General features: G+C 37.1%; 1 protein-coding gene and 1 long non-coding RNA gene across 5 annotated transcripts in view; one reads left to right on the forward strand and one right to left on the reverse strand.

Annotated features, from left to right (window-relative positions):
- Nucleotides 1-24,093, reverse strand: part of LOC124431313 (irregular chiasm C-roughest protein) — a 233,292-nt gene that overhangs the window by 77,944 nt on the left and 131,255 nt on the right. For all 4 annotated transcript variants that reach the window (XM_046979080.1, XM_046979091.1, XM_046979064.1 and 1 more), the window contains exon 6: nt 22,480-22,821. In XM_046979080.1, coding sequence (XP_046835036.1) covers nt 22,480-22,821 — 342 coding nt within the window. The remainder of the gene's footprint in view (nt 1-22,479; nt 22,822-24,093) is intronic.
- On the forward strand, nt 2,030-4,903 carry LOC124431333. Its single transcript, XR_006943970.1, has 3 exons — nt 2,030-2,731; nt 3,396-3,643; nt 4,313-4,903. It is a non-coding gene; the product is annotated as an uncharacterized LOC124431333 (long non-coding RNA).

A 24,093-nucleotide genomic window follows, 5' to 3' on the forward strand; every position in this document is an offset into this window, starting at 1 on the left:
TCGTTTTTGTTTTTTCTTTTTTCTTTTTTCCTTTTTTTTTTTTTTTTTCTTTTTTGTTTCGTAATATCGCATAAAACAGCCGCCTATAGATTTAACGAAATAATTTACGGATGGTATCGTAATGCGAGCTTCGATCTTTTTCTTTTCTCGTCGAGATCGTTAAGAGAGAAAAAGAAATAGTAAGAGAGAAAGAATAAGAGATTGGAATAGAAAATACGAGTTCACAAGTTCGTTGCTAAGGTTAAAGACGGTGCAATGTTAACAGGAAAATTACCGAATGCCTGGAAGAAAAATGACGGTCGTAAAAGGACATTGCAAGGATTATTAATAGACTCGACCTAGAAAACGTTCCGCGAGAAATATTCTCGAAAAAGAGGAACATCGTTCTTCGCGATGCGAAGCGATACGATGCGATGCGATGCGATGTGTTTCTCTCTCTCTCTCTCTCTCTCTCTCTCTCTCTCTCTTTCTCTCTTTCTCTTTCCCTCTCCCTATTTAAGAATCAACTCATAAATAAGAAATTAATGGCACCACGCCAGAATCCGAGAAGAAGCGATTCGAGTACTAACGAAAGGAATAATCGTCGACTTGTAAGAGTTGTAAATGACATTTTCAAGATGATTTAGTAGGTCTCTCATCATTTAAGTCGGTACTTTTAAGGATTACGTGGGAAGAGGACGGTGACAGGAGAAGGAGAGAATTATTAAAATTAGTAATACATCCGAAACATCCTCTCGTTTCTTCCAAGTTATCGAATAAGTTATAGACTTTACAAATCTATTATTAATCTAACCGAAGTGCTTGACGTAGTTTTATTAAGTAAAATATTCACTTAATATTTTATATAATCTTTAATGCATACTGATGACTATTAACTTTCAAGATTGACGGTAAAAACTCATCGAATACATATATATATATATATACGTATATATATATATATACTTGTGAGATACAAGAATAAAATATTTGTGAATAAAAGATCGATCTTATTATATCGATATTATCGAGATATATGAAAGAGTAAAAAAAGAACATTTTTTTTCTTTTAAAATAGTTTCTATTTCAAGTCTCTGCAACTTCCTGAACATTCCGAAAATATCTTTGGAAGAGATTATTATTAATGATTCTTAATTAGTAGTAATTTATTTCGGATTATCAACTGAGCGTATAAATTCCAGAAATTTATATAGGTCACTGTGTCACTGAATCTATATCGGATCAATATAACTGTCTTTTACTAACATTAAAATATCTCTGGAATTAAGAATCTTAAAGAATTCGTACGAAGACTATTGTAAAGGGCAGACTTTCCTCTATCATTTCGGCATATTTTAAATAATTTAAAAAAAAAACAATTTTTTATAAATAATTTTTATAAACTATTGATCAAGTATATTTTTCCTGATAACTTTCTTTCTAATCCATTTGTTAGAATAACTTTTTCCTAAATAATTGGTTATAACAAATTTATTATATATATATATATATAATTTCTTATATGGATAAACATTTTTTAATTCGTATCTCAACTTATAAGAAGCAGTATGAAACGAACATGGTAGAAACGTTCTTCCATTCGCCAAGTCAGATCCTATATCGATTAAGATAATTATACGCTTAAGAAATAATAAACTCTAGCAACTAGAAATGGCAGATCGTATTGCTTCAGGCTTCTTCTCTTACAGTTCGGATGAATTTGTACAGAAGCTCTTCCGAAATGAATACGAGAACTCGTCGTATTCCGTTATGGCCTGAGTTGACAGCAACAAGGATCGATTTACTGTCACGTACAATAAACACCTAAATATTTGCAAATATAGAGTGGCCGTAAAGTGTGATGACGTTGTATGTGCATGACGCCAACTGATACGGAAAAATAAGCAAAGTTTTCTTCTCCGATTCGTCCCTGAAATGGGATGAAAAACAAAAAATGAAAACAAAAAAATAAAAAAGAAAAGAAAAAATGAAACAAAAAGAGAAAGAATTAGTGAATCGATCGATAGTATTCAAACGAGAATAACCGACATATACCGACGATGCAATGATAATCCTTAAACGGTTTACATTTCTGATTGTTTTGCCGTGTCAAAATATACAGTACATACGCGTTGATTAATAATTCTGTCATATTGGTTAATTATTCGTAACGCAGAATGTAACTATTAAAATCAGGATCGTTAATTCTCTTCGATGTACCGGTCAGCCGAAACCATCCGCGTTATTTATCGAGCCTATTGAATCTATTTGTTTCCAACGTAACACGTAACGCTCTTAATTGTGACCGTCTCTCGGTCGTTGACAAATTGATTCGTTTTTACCTTCCGTCATATCGTAACGAATTGGACGTACTCGACGATATTTTATATGCGCGTTCCGGTGAGATAACAAAAAACTTTCCAAAGTATTTCTACCAGGAAACAAGAGGGGAAAAAATGCCAAATAAAAAAAAAAAAAGAAAGAAAAACAACTTGTCACAAATAATATCCTGACATTGAGTTATATATATATATATATATATGTATACACACATATATGTATATAACTACCAACGAGAACGATCACGTGAATATCTCCGATTATGTTGTTTCTCTTCGCGTTGTTTCCTCACAATGAATTCACAGTCGCCGAAACAATTTTCATTAAGCGCGTTCACGTCCACTGTGCAGAGAGCGGCTAATGCAGCAACATTCATCACGTTAGAACTCCGTTTTATCGAGGATAGGAGAAGGTAGGAAGGAAGATAGAAGTCACCAGAGAGAGAGAGAGAGAGAAAGAGACAAGGAGAGAGAGAGAGAGAGAACAGAGGAGGGAAAGGTCGAGGAAGGATACGCGAATAGCAACTAGGTTGAACTAAACGTGGTAACATTATCGTGAACCTCGGAATCGAGGAAGCGATGCGAGCTCGCTTCTATTTCATAAATTTGCAAGTTACTGTCGGTTTAGTGGACGCGCTCCTATCATACACACATATTACTTTACTCACCTACATATATATATATATATATATATATGTATATATTGTGTGTATACATACATCGACACGTGCAAGGCCTTTCGCAAATATTACGGTTAAATAGCGTTCAGTTTAGTATGAACCAAGCGCGTCCATTTATACATAACGATTAATCTGGCGATTATGAGATTTCTGAACTGATACGAAATGATATGTTTCATACGTTGAACATCTCAAACGGGGTTCTTTTAAAATTATTATTAAATGTTATATTTCTATCCTTGTGATATAAAATGAATCAACCGAATCGTTAATATATGCTTTAATAAAATTTCCGATCGATTAGTATGAACGTATTGCGCTAGAAATGAATTTTCCAAAGATTCGATGATATATACATACATACGTATGAACAGACGCGTGCAATACGTATTTACAGAGGCATTCGAGTGGAACGATTTCAATGGGTCATCGAATATGCGCATACACGCGGGACGTGTCATTTCGCTGAAGTACCATGCAAAATACTTTCTTCTCTGGTACAGTCAAAACATTATTCCCCCTCTTCTAATCGACGAATAACGATATCTCGAATCGATACCATCGGCAGAACATCATTGTCTTTCCGTGACGATACATTTTCAATTTATTGGTACGAGTAAACACGACACGTTTCCTCCTCTAATTGTAAGTACATTTAGATAGCTAATTATAATGCCGAATATACTCTATTCTCCAATATCGAATGAATTAGCTTCGGGAAGACGATTTTGTAATAGACAAACGATTTCGATCGTTTATCGAAATTCATTGGCTCGATATATGTACATGTAAATCAATTAACCGATTATTACTCTCGATATTTGCTTATCAAGTTTAATGCCGGGGTTTACGAGTATAATATAGATAACTATAAAAGAACACATAGAGAGATTTTGGAGATAATGGTCGATTACTGTCCGATTCAGATTAGTACAATAATATAAAATAGTATATAACAATTCTTGTTATAATAATAATAATAAACTAGATATGTTAACAGAAAGGTAATAAAATCATCGAGATATCATCGACAAAGGGAATGTGAATTATATAAACTGTTGCTTTATTAACAATTCCAATATTATTATTATTATTAACAAACTTACAATACACAGAGAATTACATTAATATCTTCGACCTGATTCGTTATTAATCCTTTAAATTTATTCATTTTAATTATAGGAAGAATGATCATAAATAATACGTTTTATTACGTTTTTACTATCGCGTAATTTTATTCGATGTGTATCTTAAATAATATCATAAGATTATATCATATTTGTATCTTGAAGATTTTTTTTTCATTTTTGTAAGTGAGTTGAACGGCGTCAACGATAAAAAGCGTCCAAGAGAGATCGAAATAAATGAAATTCTCAGGGAATTTTAAAGTCGAGAAAGGCGATGTCTTTGAAAACGGGCTTTGTTCCAAGGCGCTATGGCTTTTCATCGTGAAAATATCCGTCTTTGAAGATCGTAATGCGATCGATTATCTAGGTGCTTATGCACCGAACACTGGAAAAAGGAAAAGAAAAGAAATAAAGAAAAGAGAGAGAAAAAGAGAGAGAGAGAGAGAGAGAGAGAGAGAGATTTACCACAAGGAAGAACCAACCTTCCACACCAATCGTTCGTATCAAACTGGGTCAAGATGTTCACCGAGACGATTTTTTTTCTGTATTCAGGAATAAAACGTGCCGAAACGTACAGTCAACGGATTATCCCTATCTCACCACGTTTACCTAACTCATGTCTTTCCTTACTCTAACCATTGAACTTGTTCGGTACAAAATATAATTATTTTTTCAGATTTATGTGAATCCTTGAAACGAAAGAAAAAAGAGAAATAATAAAAGAAGAAAAATGTTATACCAATATTACTTCCTACAATATTAAATCGAATAATACGAATATTATACTATCTCACATATTCATTCTTTATTTCTTCTATGAAATATGTATATTCCAACGATGTTATGACAGTTTACAAGATAAGTAATAAGAACTAAGTTTTATTGAGTGGTCGATTCGTAGATATGCTTTTACTACTTTCTAATAATAATCATTTATATTTCAACGATACCGTATGTACGAACGAAACGACGAAAATTTGGAATTGAAAAATTCAGCGAACCAAAGCGAATCCATTGGATTTCAGATTCCACAAAAGGGAAAAGAGAAGCATTAGAGACTATCTAGTAAAACGTAAAAGAGAGGCAAGAAGCATAAATTTAATTCTCGTTCGCTGAGCGAAAAGAGAAGAATAAAAGAAAATATAAAGGTAAGAGAAAACAAGAGATGAAAAGGAAAGACAGAAGGAAAATCGTCAGCGCGTTGTTTTAATGAAGTGTCGTCGGTATATGTTGGGGTTGAGTAACCGAGAGGGAGGGAGGGAGGGAGGGAGGTGGGAAAGGGGTGATGGACGGACGTTCATTTCGCACGTACGTAGCTTTCGCTTCCTGTTGAAAATTACGCGAGATGCTCGGGCAACTCTCATCGTCGTCGTTGTCGTCGTAACCGTCGTCGTCATCGTCGTCGTCGTCGTCGTCGTCGTCGTCGTCGTCGCCAAAAGAGGAGCGACGATGCGACGATGAGAAGCCTGCCGACGTTGCTCTGTCCACGAATGAGAGGATTGGAACGAGAAAAAGAGGGCTTGGATCGTTTCACGAAAAGGCAGGGAAAGTGAGAAACACAGTGGAAACTCAAAAGGCAAAAAAAAATAAAAAAAGGATGAAAGAGAGAGAGAGAGAGAGAGAGAGAGAGAGAGAGAGAGAGAGAGGAAGCAAGAAGGTGGCAAAAGTTACTCCGCTGGAAACGCAAGGGAGCTATCTCTTTTTTAGCAACCCTCCTCGACTCTTCTCTTCTCTGTATCCACATAGATGTTGACACTGATATTAATACCCGACACGAGATGAAATATGCACGAAGACAACTCGGCTAAATGATACGTCCTTCCTAATGTAAAAATAAAAAAGTTCCAAACAGTAAGGAACAGGTTACTACTAACGTGTAAGGGCGGATAATAAATTTTGTCTCTCGTGTTTTATAGTTCATCGCACAATTTTGCTTTTTTTCGTTCGCGAAGATATTGTCGAAGTAAGGATACTTCTTTTCTTTTCTTTTTTTATTTTTCTTTTTTTTCTTTGTCTTCATCCTCTCAATAGAATATACTCCTTTATTCTTTACCTTGAGTAAATATACCACAGATGTCGTAGAACGAGGATAGATTCACGATAAGAAAACGTGGCGTCGAGAGAAAACTCGAAGATAAAAAGGTTTTCCTCGTCGATTTAGTCCTCGAGAAGGGTGGGCGTGGTTGGGACGGCCTGTAGAAAAGTGAAATCTCTCATACAGAAGCCAAGGTGAAAAATAAAAAGGGTATCGATGGGCAACGTAGTTTTACCCTCGTCAAAGTCATGGAAAAACTATAAGCAATGTAAAAAAAGAAAAAAAAAAAAAAAGACATGTTTTTCGATGTTCTTCATCAATGTTTTTTTGAAATCCCACGATGGTAGCTTTCTCGAAAGAAGAATTCATGTAATTTCTTTCATCTCATTCAAATTGGCAGAAAATCACGTAACACGTTACAAACACGTTTGAAATTGTATTTCTGGTTCATCAACATAGACGTTCTTTATTTCGTCTCGTAGCAACATTTTCACTTCGTTCTACGCTCGGTTGATAATCCCAGACTTAGAAAGCTCTAAGAACTTCCGATAAAATGACCTCCATAGAAATACAAACTAGTCAACGCGAAATCAACGACGAGTTGTGTGGCGGGCAGTTAAATCCGTCGACGACACGGTGCAAAGGACATGCCGCGCCACGCACAGAAAGTCGTTTCAAGTAACTACTTCCTCTGGTAACGCCTGACGTTTCTTTCTCTGTCTATCTTTTTTTTTTCTATTCCAACGGAATCCTATGCGAACTCAAATTAATTCTACTGTAACGAAACTAGACGGTTTTCGAAATATTTTCTTTTCTTTTTCCACTAGCCGTGCGTAAACTTTTTTAAAAACTCTTTGAACGAGCGAGCTTAATTTAACATAGAATATAAAATTAAATTTTGATAAATTAATTATGAGATTACCTTAAGGAAAAAAAGAAAAGGAAGATAATAAAAATGAAATAATTTCATAGTAAGAAAGTACTGTAACCTAAATTGAAAACGATGTTTTTTATCTTTTCCTTTTTTTCTTGTATTCTTTTCTTTTCTTTTTTTTTTCGAAAAATCACAACACAGTAAAAAGTTCCGTCGCATAGATTATTACGACGTGAATATAGATGATTTGATTTGATAGCGTTAAAAAGAATTGAGAAATTCGTATCACCGTGATCATTTTAATGTCTTTTTAATCCGTTCGAACTATTATTGCTCAAGAACCCGAAAAAAAAAAACTATCAATTAAATTGAAACGTTTCTATTTACGTTCGTTCGTTCATTCGTTCGTTCGTTCGTTAGTTATAAATATGATACTATATATATTGAAAGAAATTATAAATAAATATCGATGAAAACAAGTGAAACGCGTAATTAACAATATCACAATGAATTAAAAACAATAAAAATATTATATTATCAAAAAGAAAAGTTTTAATAATTTCGGTGAACGTCGATGTTTCTCCGAAAGCTCTCGCAAAATCATCGTAGACTAGCTAGTATGCTTTGAAGTGCGATTCTCCGTCGCCCGACAATTGCGATGCGAACAAACATCAGCATAGAATAATATACACACACGAGCGCGTAGCTTTCGCGACAGTGATACAACTGGGTGCGTGAGACAACGTGTATATGGTAATTTACCGCAAGGTAGACTTCGAGCCGTTAACGATTCCGTGTCCTGTATTAATCTGAATTTCAAATTCTTGCTCCATGGTACCGCAGTGACTCAATGACTAAGAGAGAAAGATGTGGAAGGGGGAAGAGAGAGAAAGAGAGAGAGAGAGAGAGAGAGAGAGAAAGAGGAAAAGGGAAGTCTACCTCGAGGGAGTCCACGAAACGCAAAACAGATCGCCATTTCTAGGCTGGATCAAACTTTTCCTATTTTCAGCTAAACAGTTAGTTAAAACTGCATCGTACGAGCTATTCCAAAAATGAAGTTTATCTCATAAACGTGTTACTATACAACGGTTCTTTCTATGCAAATACACAAAACTAAGAGAAACATTTTATTTATACTGACATGGAATTCCCACGAAACAAACTAACTCATACATACATTGTATGAGTTACGATATTTGTTTAATTAAAAAAGCTCGAATCGAATTCAGATTTTATTTCGACAAAAAAAAAAAAAAGAGAAAAAAACAAAAGCAAAAACAATATCTTTAAGTTAAAACACATTTGAAAACAACGAAATTTCGATTCGTAATTCTAAATATTGAAATTTTCACATTTCATCGAAATTTTATAAGGAATATTTTAAAAGTTTACAAATAAATTGTCATTTATTTTTAATAGATTAATCTGCATCTTTTATAAAAAGAAGATGAAGTTAGAATTAAATTATTTAACTATGGCTCTTCGATCTAATAAAAAAATATAAGATATACGTATTAACGTGAAAAGATAACGAGATAAAAATATTCATTTTTTAAAGCGACCGATTTTGATCCTTGAAAGCGACCGATATCATACTGAGAAAAATGCTGTACCGAGAAATCCCCTTTCTTATTATAGAAAATATTGTGTCGATTCTATTTCACGTGTGACGATGAATTTGCCGTCAGACAGGAAGAATGAGGAACGAACCGATTTTTTAACGAATACGCGTCATTTACGGGAAACGATCGAAGAGAAAGGTAAAGAGAAAGAAAAAGAGAGAGAGAAAGAGAGAAGGAGAGAAAGAGAGAATTTTCTCCGAGCCATTTCGAAGGAATTTATATTTATCGCTTCGTATGTTACGTCGACGAGCCATATCTCGTCTTCTGTTTTCTGGAGCGTTCGTTTTAAATCATTTTGTGATACCTATACCGATTAAATCAATGCTTTTCCCTTCGTAATGGAACGAAACGAAAGAAAAGAATAAAAAAAAAACAAAAAAGAAAATAAAAAAAAAAGAAGAAAGGACAACCGAGAATTGATATCACTAACAAGGATACCAATTGTATTCCCACACGGTGGATTCATAAAAAATATGATCATTGTTTAAATAATAATGAACGAGGAAAAAAAGATAAAAAGAAAAGAAAAGGAGGACAAAAAAAGTGAGTCAAAACGAGAAGTATCGAACAATTCTTTTTATCATATTATTACATAATATTAGGAAAAAAAAAAATTCTACCATTATTTTGTCTATGAGATAAAACGTAGTAAAAGGTAAAGATAATTTTCTATGCTTTGGTCAATTACACGATCACAAATAGCAAGGGAAGCGTATGTAAATGGAAAGATAGGATAGCGAATAACGTAAGATATAAGAATTCATTTTCTTCGCTTTAATAAACGCTTTACAAAGAAGTGAAAGAGGAATAAGTAAAAGAGAAAAAAAGAGAGAATGAGAAAGGAAAAGAGAGAAAGAGGGCACGTGTTAGTCTTGCCATAAAGTTTCCGACAAGAACTCGGGCGCCTTGGGCGTATAACGAATACCGAAAGAAGTACCAACCTTTTCCTTAGTTCTCATAGGAAGTAACTACTAAGACTACACTCGAAGGAGGACTTCTTCAGTAATTTTTAACTTTGTTATCCCTCCCGGTGTCCTCCTACCTTCGAATCTTCTCGCAGCTTCGTTTTCTCTTCGCTTCTCAACCATCGAATGTTCTTTCCCCCATCAATTCATTCTTTTTTTCTGAGATTGCTCAACATCCCTTCGCATTAATACCCATACATGAGTATCGTATTATGGAGAAGTTTGAACGAACACTCGAAGGGTGATCGATAAAAGGGGAAAAAATAAAAAGAGACAGAGAATCCGATAAAACGTTAAAGCCAACTGTCATACAAGGTTTTTCTTCTTGAGCGTTACCCGTGGGCAATGAGGCAACAAACATCCTTTCTTCCTCACACTCATATATACACATACACCACAGACACATAGACATTTCGTGTCCAAAAAGTGCTTTCGTCTCTTGTTACCTCTAACCTTTCTACTTTTTTCTCTTCCTTTTTCTATTTCTATCTCTTCTTTTCTTTTATCTTTTGTTCCTTTTTTTTTCCTATTTCTATCTCCTTTCTATCGGCTTTGCTTTTTACCAAATCTTGTCTTGTCACTAATGCGTCCGCTTTAATGCCTTTTCTAGTCTCGAATCGATGCGTTTCGTACCCCGTGATGCGAAAACGAAGGAATAGTATGCCGCTTTGGCTTTGAATCAGGATGCAATTTCGAGAGAGCGAAAGAAAGAAAGAAAGAGAGAGAGAGAGAGAGAGAGAGAGAGAGAATAAAAGAACGCGACCAGTAGAGACGATGAGTATACCACCATTGTAAATCGGAAAGATGCGAGAAAGTGCAAGGAGAGACTAAAAGGTAGAGAGGGAAGGGAAGAGGGGAGGAAAAAAGGAAGAAGGAGGAAGAAGACGAGGAATGTCGTGAAAGGGAAATCGGGCATTGGCGCCAATCGGCCGGAAAATTGGGCTACATAAACATCTTTTGCTTTCGTACCAATCTCTGCTTCCTTTCTCTTTCTCCCTCTCTGTTTGTGCTCTCCCTCGTTCACCCTCCTCCTCCTCTTTTTTTCCTCCTCCTTCATTCCCATCTCTCACTCCTTAAGCCCGCATGGAACATCGGGACGAAACGATTTCTTTGTTTCGCTCGTTCGTCTTTTTATCGTATATCTCGTCGAATCATCGATTCCTCTTTCCAATTCTTCTCTTCACTTCGCTTTATCATTTTTCCGATTCGAAAATCTTGATGTTCGCAAGTTATTATCATATTTCTCGCATTAAAAATGAAACCCGTCGTAAAGTTTTGGCGTGAATTTTTCGTGATTATTAAAAAATTCGCTTGTCAAGTCGTTAACAATGCCAAATAAAATTTTCAATTTCATCTTATTGAATATTCTATTATTTGCTATCTCTTTCTCTATTCTCCTTTCGGGACACTCATATCTATCGTCTTATTGCCTATGCAGACGCATAAAGATGCATGCACTTCGAGTAAGAAACGTCGAGGCGATTTGCCTAGTCGGCGATTCGTTTGGCGTTATGCAAAAACAGAATTTCGGGTGAAAAGTTCGTTCTACGAACTAAAAAGAGATGTGGTAAGAGAGAAAAGGAGAGAATGAGAGTTCAGAGAATTTCATATAAATCAATCCTGTCTTTCACACATCCATAATTCTCATTCCCGTCTCGATCTCCCCGACGACGAACTCTGTCGTACCTGCCAACATTGCTTCATACGCATTCGTCATTCACCGGTCAATCTGTCGGTTCCTCATTATTCTCGACAACTTTCTCGCCGTATCCAACCTCATGCTCTTTTCTCTCTCTCTCTCTCTCTCTCTCTCTCTCTCTATTCTTCTTTCTATCTCTATCTTTATATCTCTCTATTCCTATAACTCTATCTCACTTGTTCCAAGCTTTTTAACGCATAGTGAATGCTATCGCATTAAAATTCGTCGGATCGTCGAGGAAAACGTTTTGTCCCTCTCTACAAAAACTGTCCGATCGAATATTCGCGTATAAATTTCGGGGTATGACAAGATGGACATTTGCGTCGAAAGCCTGATAGAACGATTACCGTATTCCGAGTAGGAATATAGAAAGAAGAGACGGAAAAAGAGATAGAGATAGTTAAAGAGAGAGAGAGAGAGAGAGAGAGAGAGAGAACATAACGAGACGTAAAGGGAATTCTCGATCTTATGTGGCTTCGTGCGCGCTTTGTCAGATGTCAGTGAAGGGGGTGGGAAAGGGCGGGATGGGAACGAGACTGGTGGAGACTGAGGGAAAAGCAGGAAAAGAGTGAGATAAAATCGCAGCTCGATTTTCAACTTGGCCGGAATTTCCTCTCGTTCGAAGAGTCGCGAATCGTACGGTACTGCTCGTGCCGGAATCCTTTGGTGTTCGTTCGAGTAAAAGAGACAGGGAAGAGAAACGGTAAGAGAGAAGGGAGAAAAAGAAAAGCAAGAAATGGAACAGTAGAAGAGAGAAAGAAGAAGAAAGAGAAGGAGGAGGAGGACGATGAAGAAGGGGGAGAAAGAGGAACAAAGTAGAGTAGGGGAAACGAGACGGCTTGGACCGTTGCCGCGACGTTACACGGCTCTAAGATATTCTCGAGTGGAACGCAAAGTTACGTTATTCCGGATAAAGGGGGATTAGCGAGAGTTGTCTCCGGGCCAAAAGAGGCCAATACCCGTTACATCGTCGAGAGTAGAGTGATCTTCGTTACTTTTCTCTCTAAAGCTTACCCCCTCCCCTTGCACTCCACCCCTTCTTTTCTTCATTTACTTTTTCTTTCCTTTTTCTCCGTCATAGGAAAATGCTACGAGCGGTAGAAACTTCAACGAACAATGGTAATGCTACGATAAAGAGGAAAAGAAGCGACAGGTAGCGGAAAGAAGAAAGAAAAAATAAGAGAGACAGAGAGGGAGAGTGACAGAGAGAGAAAGAGAGAGAGAGAGAGAGAAAGAGAGAAAAGAGACAGAGAGTCAGTATATCCTTCTCTCTCGCTCATATATCTCTCTTTCTCTTTTATCCAATGTTCTTCGTTCCCCTCTTCGTCTTTTCGGAACAAACCTTCGATCCCGAGCTCCATTGAAAATTCATTTCGTCTCTGCCGGATACCATAGCCAATCTTCTCTTTCATTTAATCCCGAGATGCTGAACGAGATATCTCTTTTCCGTCGATAGTCAAAATGCTCTGTGGCGATGGTAGTGGTAATAGTGTTGGTTATGGTGATCGTGAGGGATCACTCGCAGGCCACTTCCAAAGAAGTTAAGTCGTCAAAGAAAAAGATCAATTCATTGAGTGGCACTAGAGTATTATAAAAGTGAAATGGTCTAATATTCATTTAAGAAAATGATTCTAATTTATCGATTAATCTTTGCCACTTCTCGCCTTTCGTTCGTTTCTTTTGAATTACTAACGCTTGGTTAAGAAAAAAACAAAAGAAAAAAAAAAAAAAAAGAAAAAAGAAAAGAAAAAAAAAGAAAATCAAGAAAATATTATCGATGTGATTCTTGTCACTATAGATTTGATTTTTCATTCGCTTAACAACTATCTTTTTTAATATTTATAAGCCGATAATGCGACGAAAAAGAATGGCACTTATCGACGTTTCGTTTGTCGTTAAAAGAAATATATGAACGAAAATTTGAAAGAAAAGCTTAAGAATTTACGAGATTCTTATTTGATGATCAAAAAAAGAAAAAGAAATATTGCAATTATTCTTATTTATAAAAAAAAAATTTTATATTAGATTTAGCTCAAATTACTCGCTTTCGATCAATGGTAAACGCGAGAACACATACGAGATCGACCGCAAAGATTGTATATTTTCTCATTCAGAGAGAAAGAGAAAGATTTATTCGATTGGAAATAGAAAGAGAACGAAAGAGAGAGAGAGAGAGAGAGAGAGAGAAATAAGCGATCGGAGAGGACACGACGATGAAACGTGTCCACGGATCGGTTCTTCCTGCTTTCACAACGGAGAGCGACGTTCTCTTTCTATGTTCGCCCATCCCTATCGTCTCGATGGTGGTCCCGAAGCAAAGCTTGTAAATCAATTACGAGTCCCAGGACTGGGCGAACCTCGAGAAATGGCACGTACCAAAGCTCACCAAGTTCCGAACGCTGACGTGATCGGCAAACTCATGCACGAGGTCTTACTACCTCTCTACGTTGCGAAACGAAGCGGAATGAGGAGAGTACAGGAGGATATGGAGGAGGAGGAGAAGAAGGAGAAGGGAAAGGAGGACTGGGTTCTACGACGTTCACCGATAATAGAAATTGTTCTCTCGACCAATTTCCACGTCCTTCGTTGGTCGGCCACTTCCGGTTACTGGTGCGTTTACGACGACGAACTCTCGACGACGAGACAAAACGATCGTCGAAGCATGAAAGCAGATCGTTAATGCCTCCTCTACGAAGACACGTTCCCTAAGTCAATGATGACCATCGACGATCGACGTCGGCACCGTGGTTTCCGTGGTTTAAGCAATCGACGATGGTCTTCGTTGCCTCGCTATTTCCAATTCCTCTTCTCTTTTGCTTGAATCGAAGCAGTACGCTTCGAGAAATGTCTTTTGTAATTTAATTACTGTCCGGTTACGAACGGCGACACGTTCCTCAATCGCGACTTACGCGTTAGGACTTTATCCTTTCTCCCTCACTCTCTCTCTCTCTCTCTCTCTCTCCCTCTCTCTTTCTCTTTCTTTCTTTCTACCTCTCTATCTATTTATCTATCTCTATCTATCTCTCCATTTCTCTGTCTCTCTTCTAATCTCTCGACTCGTCACGTTCGACTACGTGCAAATCCGTATTGCGTGCTGGCTCGACGATTTATCGACTGGATTCGATCTCGTTGCTGTTAATTAAATTGTTCAATCCGGATAACGTCAACGTAGCATTAGAGATATTTTGAAGCACCAAGAGATAATAAGTATTTTAAATTTGTATTAAATTCTTTTTTTGAATTATCATACACTTAAAGTATAATTGTTTACGATATGTAATCTTGATTCTTGATATTTTGTGTAAGAGGATGATATTTTCTTGTAAGGGAATGCTTAAATAATAGGTCGTTACATCTATGATGCCGTTCTAAGTTCTCATGAGAAGGGAACTCTTTGAAAACTCCTTTCGCGACTCCTTATATTAATACTTGGGAGTGTTATAATAATGGAAGACAACAGGTGTCGGGTTCTGTTCCACCTAGTGTAACATGCCGGATTATTTTCTACGGAAATAATAATTACTCCTTCTCCTTCTCCTCTTATTCGATGACGAGACACATTTATCCTCTCAACGATACTACGCAAGGATCTCTCTCTCTCTCTCTCTCTCTCTCTTTCTCTCTTATTTACTCTATCTTTATAGCTATTTCGCTATTTCTCTTTATACGCAAACTATCCGCTTATGCGTATGCACGATTGCATTTCTATGTACGACCAGTATAAATCACAGAGGCATTGTAGATGTCGGTAGACATTCGAATATAATATCCTCTGGTGCGAGATTGCAAGTGCACCTGTTATTCCCACTCCATTATTACTCTGTCCATTGTTAAATGGCATCGGTTAAATCCCGAAGGAAAATAGCCTTTAACAGGTTTGCAATCTGAAGTCTACGCAGGAGGATATAGTCCGATTCTCTTCTCTCTCTCTCTCTCTCTCTCCCTCTCTCTCTCTCTCTCTCTCTCTCTCTCTCTTTCTCTCTCTTTACCGATCGAATGCAACAAAGACTTCTCCCAGCTGGATTCTCTTGTGAGATATCTGTAAAGAGCATCGATCTTGTCTCTATCATTCACCGGAAAATTAATAATCGATCCGACTTTGTCTCTGTGTTACTCTTCTCCTTTTATTCCTCCTTTTCTTATCGAATTCTCGTCACTGATTGTATTTTCCTTTTCTTCCTTCGAAACGAAAGATGCCGTTTTACGTTTATTGAAATCATTGCGAATGTGCCAAACCGTAAAAGATCGATTTCCTATCTTTATCGTTTCGAGGATGAAAGATAATTTTTCAATGAGAAAAGAAATTGACAACGATTCTTATAAAAATTCGTATCTCGTTGGTGCCGAAAGGAGATGCAATTTAATAGCTAATAAGCAATCTTACAATAAAACGAGATTTTGACACGCTATTATATATAGTATTATTCTAAGCTTGTATGTACTTAGCCCTATAAAGAATACTATAGAAAAAGATAGGTAAGGAATCTACTATCTCGCGTGAAAGCACACACGTATACTTTCTCTCTCTCTCTCTCTCTCTCCCTCTCTCTCTCTCTCTCTCTTTCTCTCTTTCTCTCTCTTTCTTCTCCCTCCAATTTCACTTTGCCTCTTCAACCTTGTGTAAATGAATCGTGAAGCAGCGTGCGTTAGATTTGAATATGATTGATTGAGAGGAGCTACGAGGACGACGTGAATGGGGCATCCCGCGACGAGAAGAACTTTAGTTTGGTAAGCAAGCGCATCGCGTGGATACGTTAGAGAGAACCTAGGAGGAAGTGAAGGAAAGACGAAACTCGAGAAACATGACATTGATGCGCATCCGCGATAGAGCGCAAGAGGAAGCGGGTTCGAGCGAATGCAAGGAGGATGACGTTGCATTGTCACGAATCCTCGAGGAGAAGTCTGGCCAAACCTCCCTTTTCTTCCCTACCCTTCTTGTCTCTTCTCTTCTCTTCGTATCGTTCAAACTTTTCGTCTCACTCTCGCGGCTCTATTGTCTCCCTTTACCTCGTCTCAACTCTCCTCGCATAGCTTTTTCTTGAATTTCGTACAACGTATTCCCTCGTAAATCGTTTCTCACTCGAATTTCAACTGGAATTCATTCGAGCTTTAAGTTATTAATTATAATCATTGACACGCGACCTAGATCATAAGTATTTAAATGATGAAAGAGAGAGAGAGAGAGAGAGAGAGAGAGAGAGAGAGAGAGAGAGAAGATAAATACCGAATCTGCAAAATGATGTAATTGCAATCAAAAGCTTCCTTCACGAGAGTATGAAAGAAATAAACAGAGATTCGAGTGATCACGAAACGTCACGGATGAAACGAAACGTTGAATTTCTACGAGAGAAAGTTCCCTATGCTGATACCATCAGGAACAATCATGCTCCAACTAGAAATCCTTCCTCCCTTTTCCATTAAAACGTCTTCGAAGTAGAAGCTAAGGAAACTAATATGACGCGTGTTCTCAAAGTCGAAAGCTCCGGATTTTAGAATCCTGAATAGTTAGATGGAAAGGCAGAAAGAAAGAGAGAGAAAGAAAGAGAGAGAGAGAGAGAGAGAGAGAGAGAGAGAGAAACTTGCAACGTATGGAAAACTTACTTCTTACCAGCATACTTCACGCCACGTTACGAAGGAAAGATAGGAATCCTGAAGTTTCGCTTCTTCTTCGAAAGTAAATTGCTTAGAAGAGACGATAACGTGGCCTTCAAATTCCATCTGTGCGAAATTCTCACGCGTCTTAGCTCACATTTATTTTTTTTTTTTTTTTCATACGAAACAAACAGAACAAAATAAACAAAAACGTTCCTAATGATTTCTATGTTTTATGACTCTTGCGTATATACGAGTATTAAACGTAGAAAATGTAAGAACATGTAGGTGTTTCCGTCGAAAATTTGTTTTAATAACAAGACGGTATTACTTCTTGTGCGAATAAATTTGAAAATATTTTCGTGACGAATCTGAAAAGTCAAAAGGATGATCGAGATTATGTAGGATATGAATATCAAAGACAACGTTTATCCCTGCGTAAATATATGAAAATATATATATATATATATATATATACACACACACACTTGTATCGATATTTGAATTTTTACTTGTCGCGTTTCTTTCAAGACAGACGACAAGGACGACTTCAGTCGTAGAAAGCTTTCATGATCCGCAAGATCGAAAGAAGCGGAGAGAAACCCTATTCCCTCGAATAGATATACTCATGAATACACATACACATACACATACACATACACATACATATAGACGATAAGACTGAGTATATAGATAGATGTAGGTTTCCTTTTTTTTCGGTGATAGCTGCCACGTTCAAAAGGGGGAATTTAAAAAATGAAGGGCAGATGAGCGGCTCCAATTTCTCGTCCCTTTGAAAAAGAGAGATATCGGCGTCATTCATGCCGAGGCCTTTCGCGCCCTTTCGACGTGCGAGGGGAACGTAATTATACGTGTGCCTTTCATCCGTCGTCAGGATAGATAGATTCAGTGAACCAACAAATCCAACTAATTCTGCCGATGTATATCTGTATGTGTGCTACGTCTATCCATCTACGTATACGAGGTGTCACTTCTCGAGATGACGACTTTTATAAACTTCACCTCTAGGATAAACTAGATGGTAATTGTGTTTCGCGTCTCTTCAAAATATAAAATAGATAATCGAGTGTTTCCGATTATGTGTATGCATGTACCACTTTATATGTGCTTCACTTTACACGTGTAACGTGCTTTACTTCGAAAACTTCAGAATTTACAATTTAAATAATTGGACGGATACCGTATTACATAAGCAAGAGTAATATCGATTTAAAGTACGTATATATATGTTCTTCTTTATTCTTATATCTCTCTTTCTCTTTCTTTCTCTTTCTTTCTCTTTCTATCTTTTTTTTAGTAGGAAGAAATATTGTTAATAGACACTCTCTCTTTCTCGCTCGTATGAAAATTGATTTTACACAAGAGTTACTTCTTTCCAAAGATGATTTTTTCACCAATCAATACGATTGATAAAGAAAATAGAAAAAAATTTGATGGATTGTAAAATAAAACATAAAAGATAAAAAAAAAAAAGAAGGTATCAGGCAACATTTATTGTCACGGCGTGTTGATATAATTAAAAACAGTCAACTTCAATTTTCGTGGCAATAACTTCATTATCGAATCGTGCGAAGTATCTCCTGGAATTTGAACGAAAGTACGATATCAGCGAGTTTCGGATGAATGCGTTACTTGATGAGAATATTATCTGACGAGACCGTTCGCTATGTATTTATAATGTTTGGGGAAAGAAAAAAAAAAAATAAAAGAAACTAGCATAATAATATTCGTAGCGTAATAAAATTTTTCTTCTGCTCGTGGAAAGTAATCGGATATGAAACTATAAAATATAAAATTTAAAAATCGAAAATGTCAAATAAATGTTCTCCTTAATTAATAAGAATCACGACGACGTTACGTAATAATCTACTTGTATCAATCTAGCAGATAGAGAGAAAGAGAGAGAGAGAGAGAGAGAGAGAGAGAGAGAGAGAGAGAGAAAGGCGAACATTTTACATTTTCTTTTTTTCACTTTTTAATCTTCCTTTCCTTGCAAACGGCGAAGCGAACCGCGAATCAGCTCCGTCGTCGATGAAGCAACGATTCTCTTTGTTGTATTTGAAACGTTATAATGATTACCTTATTCGGTGAAACTTCATTTCTCCTTCTTTTTTATTTATTAAGAGTAAAGGACTTCAAAGAGCATAAAATTTCAAACAGATTCAGAACCGAATCGTACCACGGAATAAAATTTATTCCCTTTGGTATATATAACGTAAGAAGGATTCGTAATTAATTTGCTTTAAATCAGGCACCTTCTATTTATTTCTTTCTTTTTTTTTTCTTTTTTTTTTCTTTTTTCCCTAATATGAAAATGAAGAAACAATTTGTCATTGATCTCGTTTTGTTTTCAGTATATATATATATATATATATATATATATATATATATATATATATATGAAACACGTTGCGCATAATATCTGATCAAAGCTTAACTAAATAACCAGAGAAACGGACTGAAAATCAACAACCTGTTGATATTTCACGTATTTAAGAAGTACCAAATGGAATCCGTCAGTATTAATTTTTGATTGTAGTATTGGTAAAGCAACAACAATAGATCTACGATTTAAACTGATTTCGAAAATCTAATTATTTATCTCTGTCTGAAATATATTCTCGGATCGATATACACCGTCGCAAAATGATACGGTTTATATTACAATTGAAGTGTATTAATGTAAAAATCAAACGATTTACTATTAACGAGATAAAAGTCAATCCCCATTTCAAAATGATATATATCTACTATGATATTCTACTTTTATAACGTTTATATAACTCTAACAATTAAATTGATACTATCAATCAAAAATTCACATGACTCGAATTCCAGGATTGCATTGTCTATTATAGATACCGTATGCGATTGTAATTATACTAGCTAATATTAACAAGGACTGTTGAAACTAATTGCATTGTTCGATTAACCAAAATTTAGATATAATTATACAAAAGAGTGATTTCCATTCATTAACGATGGAACTATGAGATATGTAGTTTGCTTGTAAATGCACGGCATACAAAGTCTACTTGTTTTCAGTACGAAAACGAATATATATGGGCAGGAAAGGCTACTCGCTTCAAGCGGATCTTAAAAGCTTACGAAAGAGGTCTCTTTAATATTAAGTCGAGCGTAAAATTTGCTCGTTCAGGTGTCGCACGGATATTTCTGTTCTATGTACGTCTACTTTCGTAGAATGACAAGAATGTTAGTGGACGAGGAGACGAATAGGTAAAAAGAAAAGAAAAGAAAAGAAAAAAAGGAAAAAGAAAAAAGAAAAGAAAAGACAAAAAAAACATTGAAAAAAAAGAAAGAAAATAAAAATGAAAATTCTCCGAAAGAAGGAACGTAACGACCAAGAGGAGAGAAGAGATACTCCTTATCAAAGTTTACTCTCTTCCCTCGTTCATCCTTCATCACTCCAGGACGACACCCGCATATCTACATTGACGATCTTGAAATTGGCAGCTATTCGCGTAGAAAATTTGCATCTCCCAAAATCTTCGACTTTGGTTACTCTGGTGCCCGTATCATTCAAGGCGACACGATATATCGATGTGGTTAATATATTCATCGAAATGACGAAACGACGAGAACGACGAAATCGTTCGATTCCTTTCTCAAATCGAAAAAATATTTACCTTATCGAAGAAAATAACTTCGATATAGATGTCTCGAGGCAGTTCCTTGCGATCGTACGATAAACGAAATTAATATCACGGTAATTGGGCATTCGAAATGTATTGTTATATTGTTCGTAAAAAGGAAAGAAGGAAAGAGAGAGAGAGAGAGAGAGAGAGAGAGAGAGAAGAAAAGAAAAGAAAGAGAAGCATTTCATATCATTCTTTTCACCAACTTGTGATGGAAAAAGTAGGTCGAGCCAGATCGAATGTATAGAAAGTTTCGCATGACGCGGTAGAGGAATCTTTTACATTGTACACCAACTGCAAAGCTCGCACTCACATATCCTGAAAGAAGGATAGAGTACTACAAGTAGATGGTAGAAAAGCTCCTGGTAAGCGTATAATCTTGGACAAGAAGGGCGATACGCTCTGACGCGATACTCTCGAATCTAGCACACCAGACGACGAAGAATGAAGAAGAAGAAGAAGAAGAAAAAGAAAAAAGAAGAAAAAAATAAAAAGAAGAAGGAGAAGAAGGAGAAGAAGGAGAAGAAAAAGTAAAGGAAAGAAAAATGGAGAAAAAAGTGGAAGGAGTAAGAAAACAAGCGCTATCCACTAATGCATATTTTTGGGCTGCCACGTTATAGACTAGTTTCTCTCTTTTAACCAACAGAGAGAAGAATCACGAAGACTATGCGAAAGTAGAGGAGGAGCGTGGATTCCTGTAAGGAGGCGGAGAAAGGAAAGAAGAGAGAGAGAGAGAGAGAGAAAGAAAAACGTGCGAGAAGAGTGGAAAAAGGAGGTGGAGAAGGAGGGGGAGTAGGAAAAGACGTACTTGTACGATCCCAACCGTTTTTGTTCGTGTGGTAGAGTTAATCCCTCGTTCCTTGGACTTTTCCGCGAAAACTGCCTGGAGTTTCGACTCCTTCAGAAAGTCGAGCCAAACGGTAGGTGGGGTAGAGACTAAGGTAGGTAGAGGCGAGCAAAGTATAACGTCGCAGACGCGGACTTTAGCCTTCCTCTTGGCTCCGAAGGCAAGTGGTAAAGAATGTATATACAGCTAGAGACAGAGAGAGAGAGAGAGAGAGAGAGAGAGAGAGAGAGAGAAAGAGGGAGAGAGAAAGAGAAAATAAACTATACAAGTGTTGCATAATACAGGATGGTTACCACACACGTACAGACACATCTTTTATTTCTTCACCAGAGCTTGTAGTGCGTCATCCTTCAAGCTTTCTTTTCTCACTATTCCTCCTCTTCCACCTTCGCTTCCACCTCCTCTTTCTCCTCGTTATCCTCTTTCTCTTGGAAAAAGATATTCTCGGAGTAGTCGCTTAACGTGAGAAAGACAAGCGCCGGCGAAGATCCGACTTAATTAAATTTATATTTCAATTTCGATGGTCCGCTTTACTCGCATTGTCCTGCCACTGGTAGATATATCTTTCTCCTTCTCTTTTTCTTTCTCTCTTTCTCTTTCTCCAGCATTCTCGCGTTTTATACCATTTCCATGGTGCAACTACTGTTCCTAGGTCTAATATCACAGAAATCCTACCTGCTTGTCCTACGGAATGAAACGATCCACAGACTTATTGCGTTTCCTGTCTCCTAAAGGGTCCTCGTCTCTTAAATTAAGTCTACTTTTAAAAAGTGCGAATTTTACTTTCCATTCGTTAGTCTCTTTTTGCAGAAGAGAAGACAATGTCGTCTCGAACTAAAGCTTTTCAGAGGAAACAAATTACGAGCTTTTGGATGAAAATGAGTCGGTTTAAAAAAATACAACGTTAAAGTTTCGTGAGAGTGAAGACATTTTTTAATGACGTCGCGAGTATCGCACTTTAATGTGTTAAAATAGAAGGAAAATTTATCGACGAGAAAAGGTAAGGGAAGAAAAGAAAAAAAAGAAAAAAATTGTAAACTTACATTGAACGTCTAACAAAATACTGGCGTTCATCGGCACAGTAAGGGTAACGTGACGGGCCACGCAAACGATGGTGGCATTGTGGTGACCCCTCAAGACTTTAAGGTGAGCTCCACTGTGTCTGGCGGACGTCGAAGGTAAGACTGTGAGGTTATCCGGTGGTTGTTCGGGACCGTCCAAAGTGGCTTGGGATAGGATCATGCCCCATGCCAAAACCGGTGGTGGGTTTCCACCCTCGGCGGCGCATTCCAATGTCAGCTCGGAGCCTTCCTTAACAGGCACAAACTGGTTTCCTGGATCCAGTCTGCGCCCATCTATTAGCAGGTACGTCCCCCGAGGTGCTTCTGTAACAGTAATCCGACCAAGTTACTCGAACCCTTCTTCGATCGTGATAACGCGGGATTGAAAGTTCCTTATTTTCTTCGATCATCTATGAGAATCGTCGATATTAAACGAACAGGGTTTAATGATCGTTTAAGGAAACTGTATAAACTCGATTTGAAGTGGAGTCTCTCGAGCGTTAACGCGCTCGTTTGCTTCAAGTACGCCATATTACATTATTATCGAGAGGGAAAGATAACGATATTATACTCGTAGATATTCAAGAAACGTCATCGATGCATCATCGTCATTCTCGCGATTCGTCTTGACTCCTTAGATTTCTACGGTATGATACTTCAAAACAGTGTTATCCGTCGGACGGATCTTTAAGAGGATTCCCAAGAGTATGCACTCGGGATCGTAGAGAAGCCGTGAAGGAGCGCGTAAAGACCGTAGGCGGATCACAATTTGCTCAACGCACGCAGCCGTTACAAAGTGCGCTCTTTTATGAGGCTACAACAACACGACGGGGCTTAACTTTCTAGACGGCTGCTTTTCTTGTTTCGCGCGGTAGTTTAGCCGTTCGTTCCGGATTGAAAGCACCCATGGGAGAGGGAGAAAGAGAGAGAGAGAGAGAGAGAGAGAGAGAGAGAGAGAGAATGCCGGCTAACGTTCTCGTCCAACTTCTTGGAATCTTACTTGAATTTTTTGCCAACTTTTTATCGAGCCGAAGGGAAGAAGGAATGATTAAAGTAAGGACTACTTGTTCAACGTCGCACTCTGCCGCCAGGCCATCGACAATAAGCAACTAACTTGTTAGCAGGATTCTCTTGGGACTTTTCTCGTTTGCGAAATAAGAATTAGTTATGACTCGATAACTTGAGTCTTAAATATGTTAACTTTATTAAGCAATCGAATATATTCCTCGATACATTGCTCCTATCACTCTAATATTTTTTTAAATTTCATGAAATAGTTATAGCGAGGATCATGAATTGTTAAGTTAAACGATAACATCAATAAGATTCGTTCGGGGAAAATGGAAAAAGTCAAATATTCGTCTATATATTGTCGATAATCGTCCCCTTAAAAACAACATGTTTGTACTTTACGTCAAAAGTTTCCTCTAGGATATGTTGAAATTGAAACAGAATGGAGAGAATTGTCTTTCCATTGAAATAAGCATTTCCCGTCAAATATCGAATGAAAATCCTGGCGCATAACCAACGCGAATGTCCTCCTTCTTTTTTGTTCTTTTGCTTCGATCGCTTTCCCTACTGGCAATTTCCTCCGAA

The sequence above is a fragment of the Vespa crabro genome, chromosome 1, assembly GCF_910589235.1.
Source record: "Vespa crabro chromosome 1, iyVesCrab1.2, whole genome shotgun sequence".
NCBI lineage: Eukaryota > Metazoa > Arthropoda > Insecta > Hymenoptera > Vespidae > Vespa > Vespa crabro.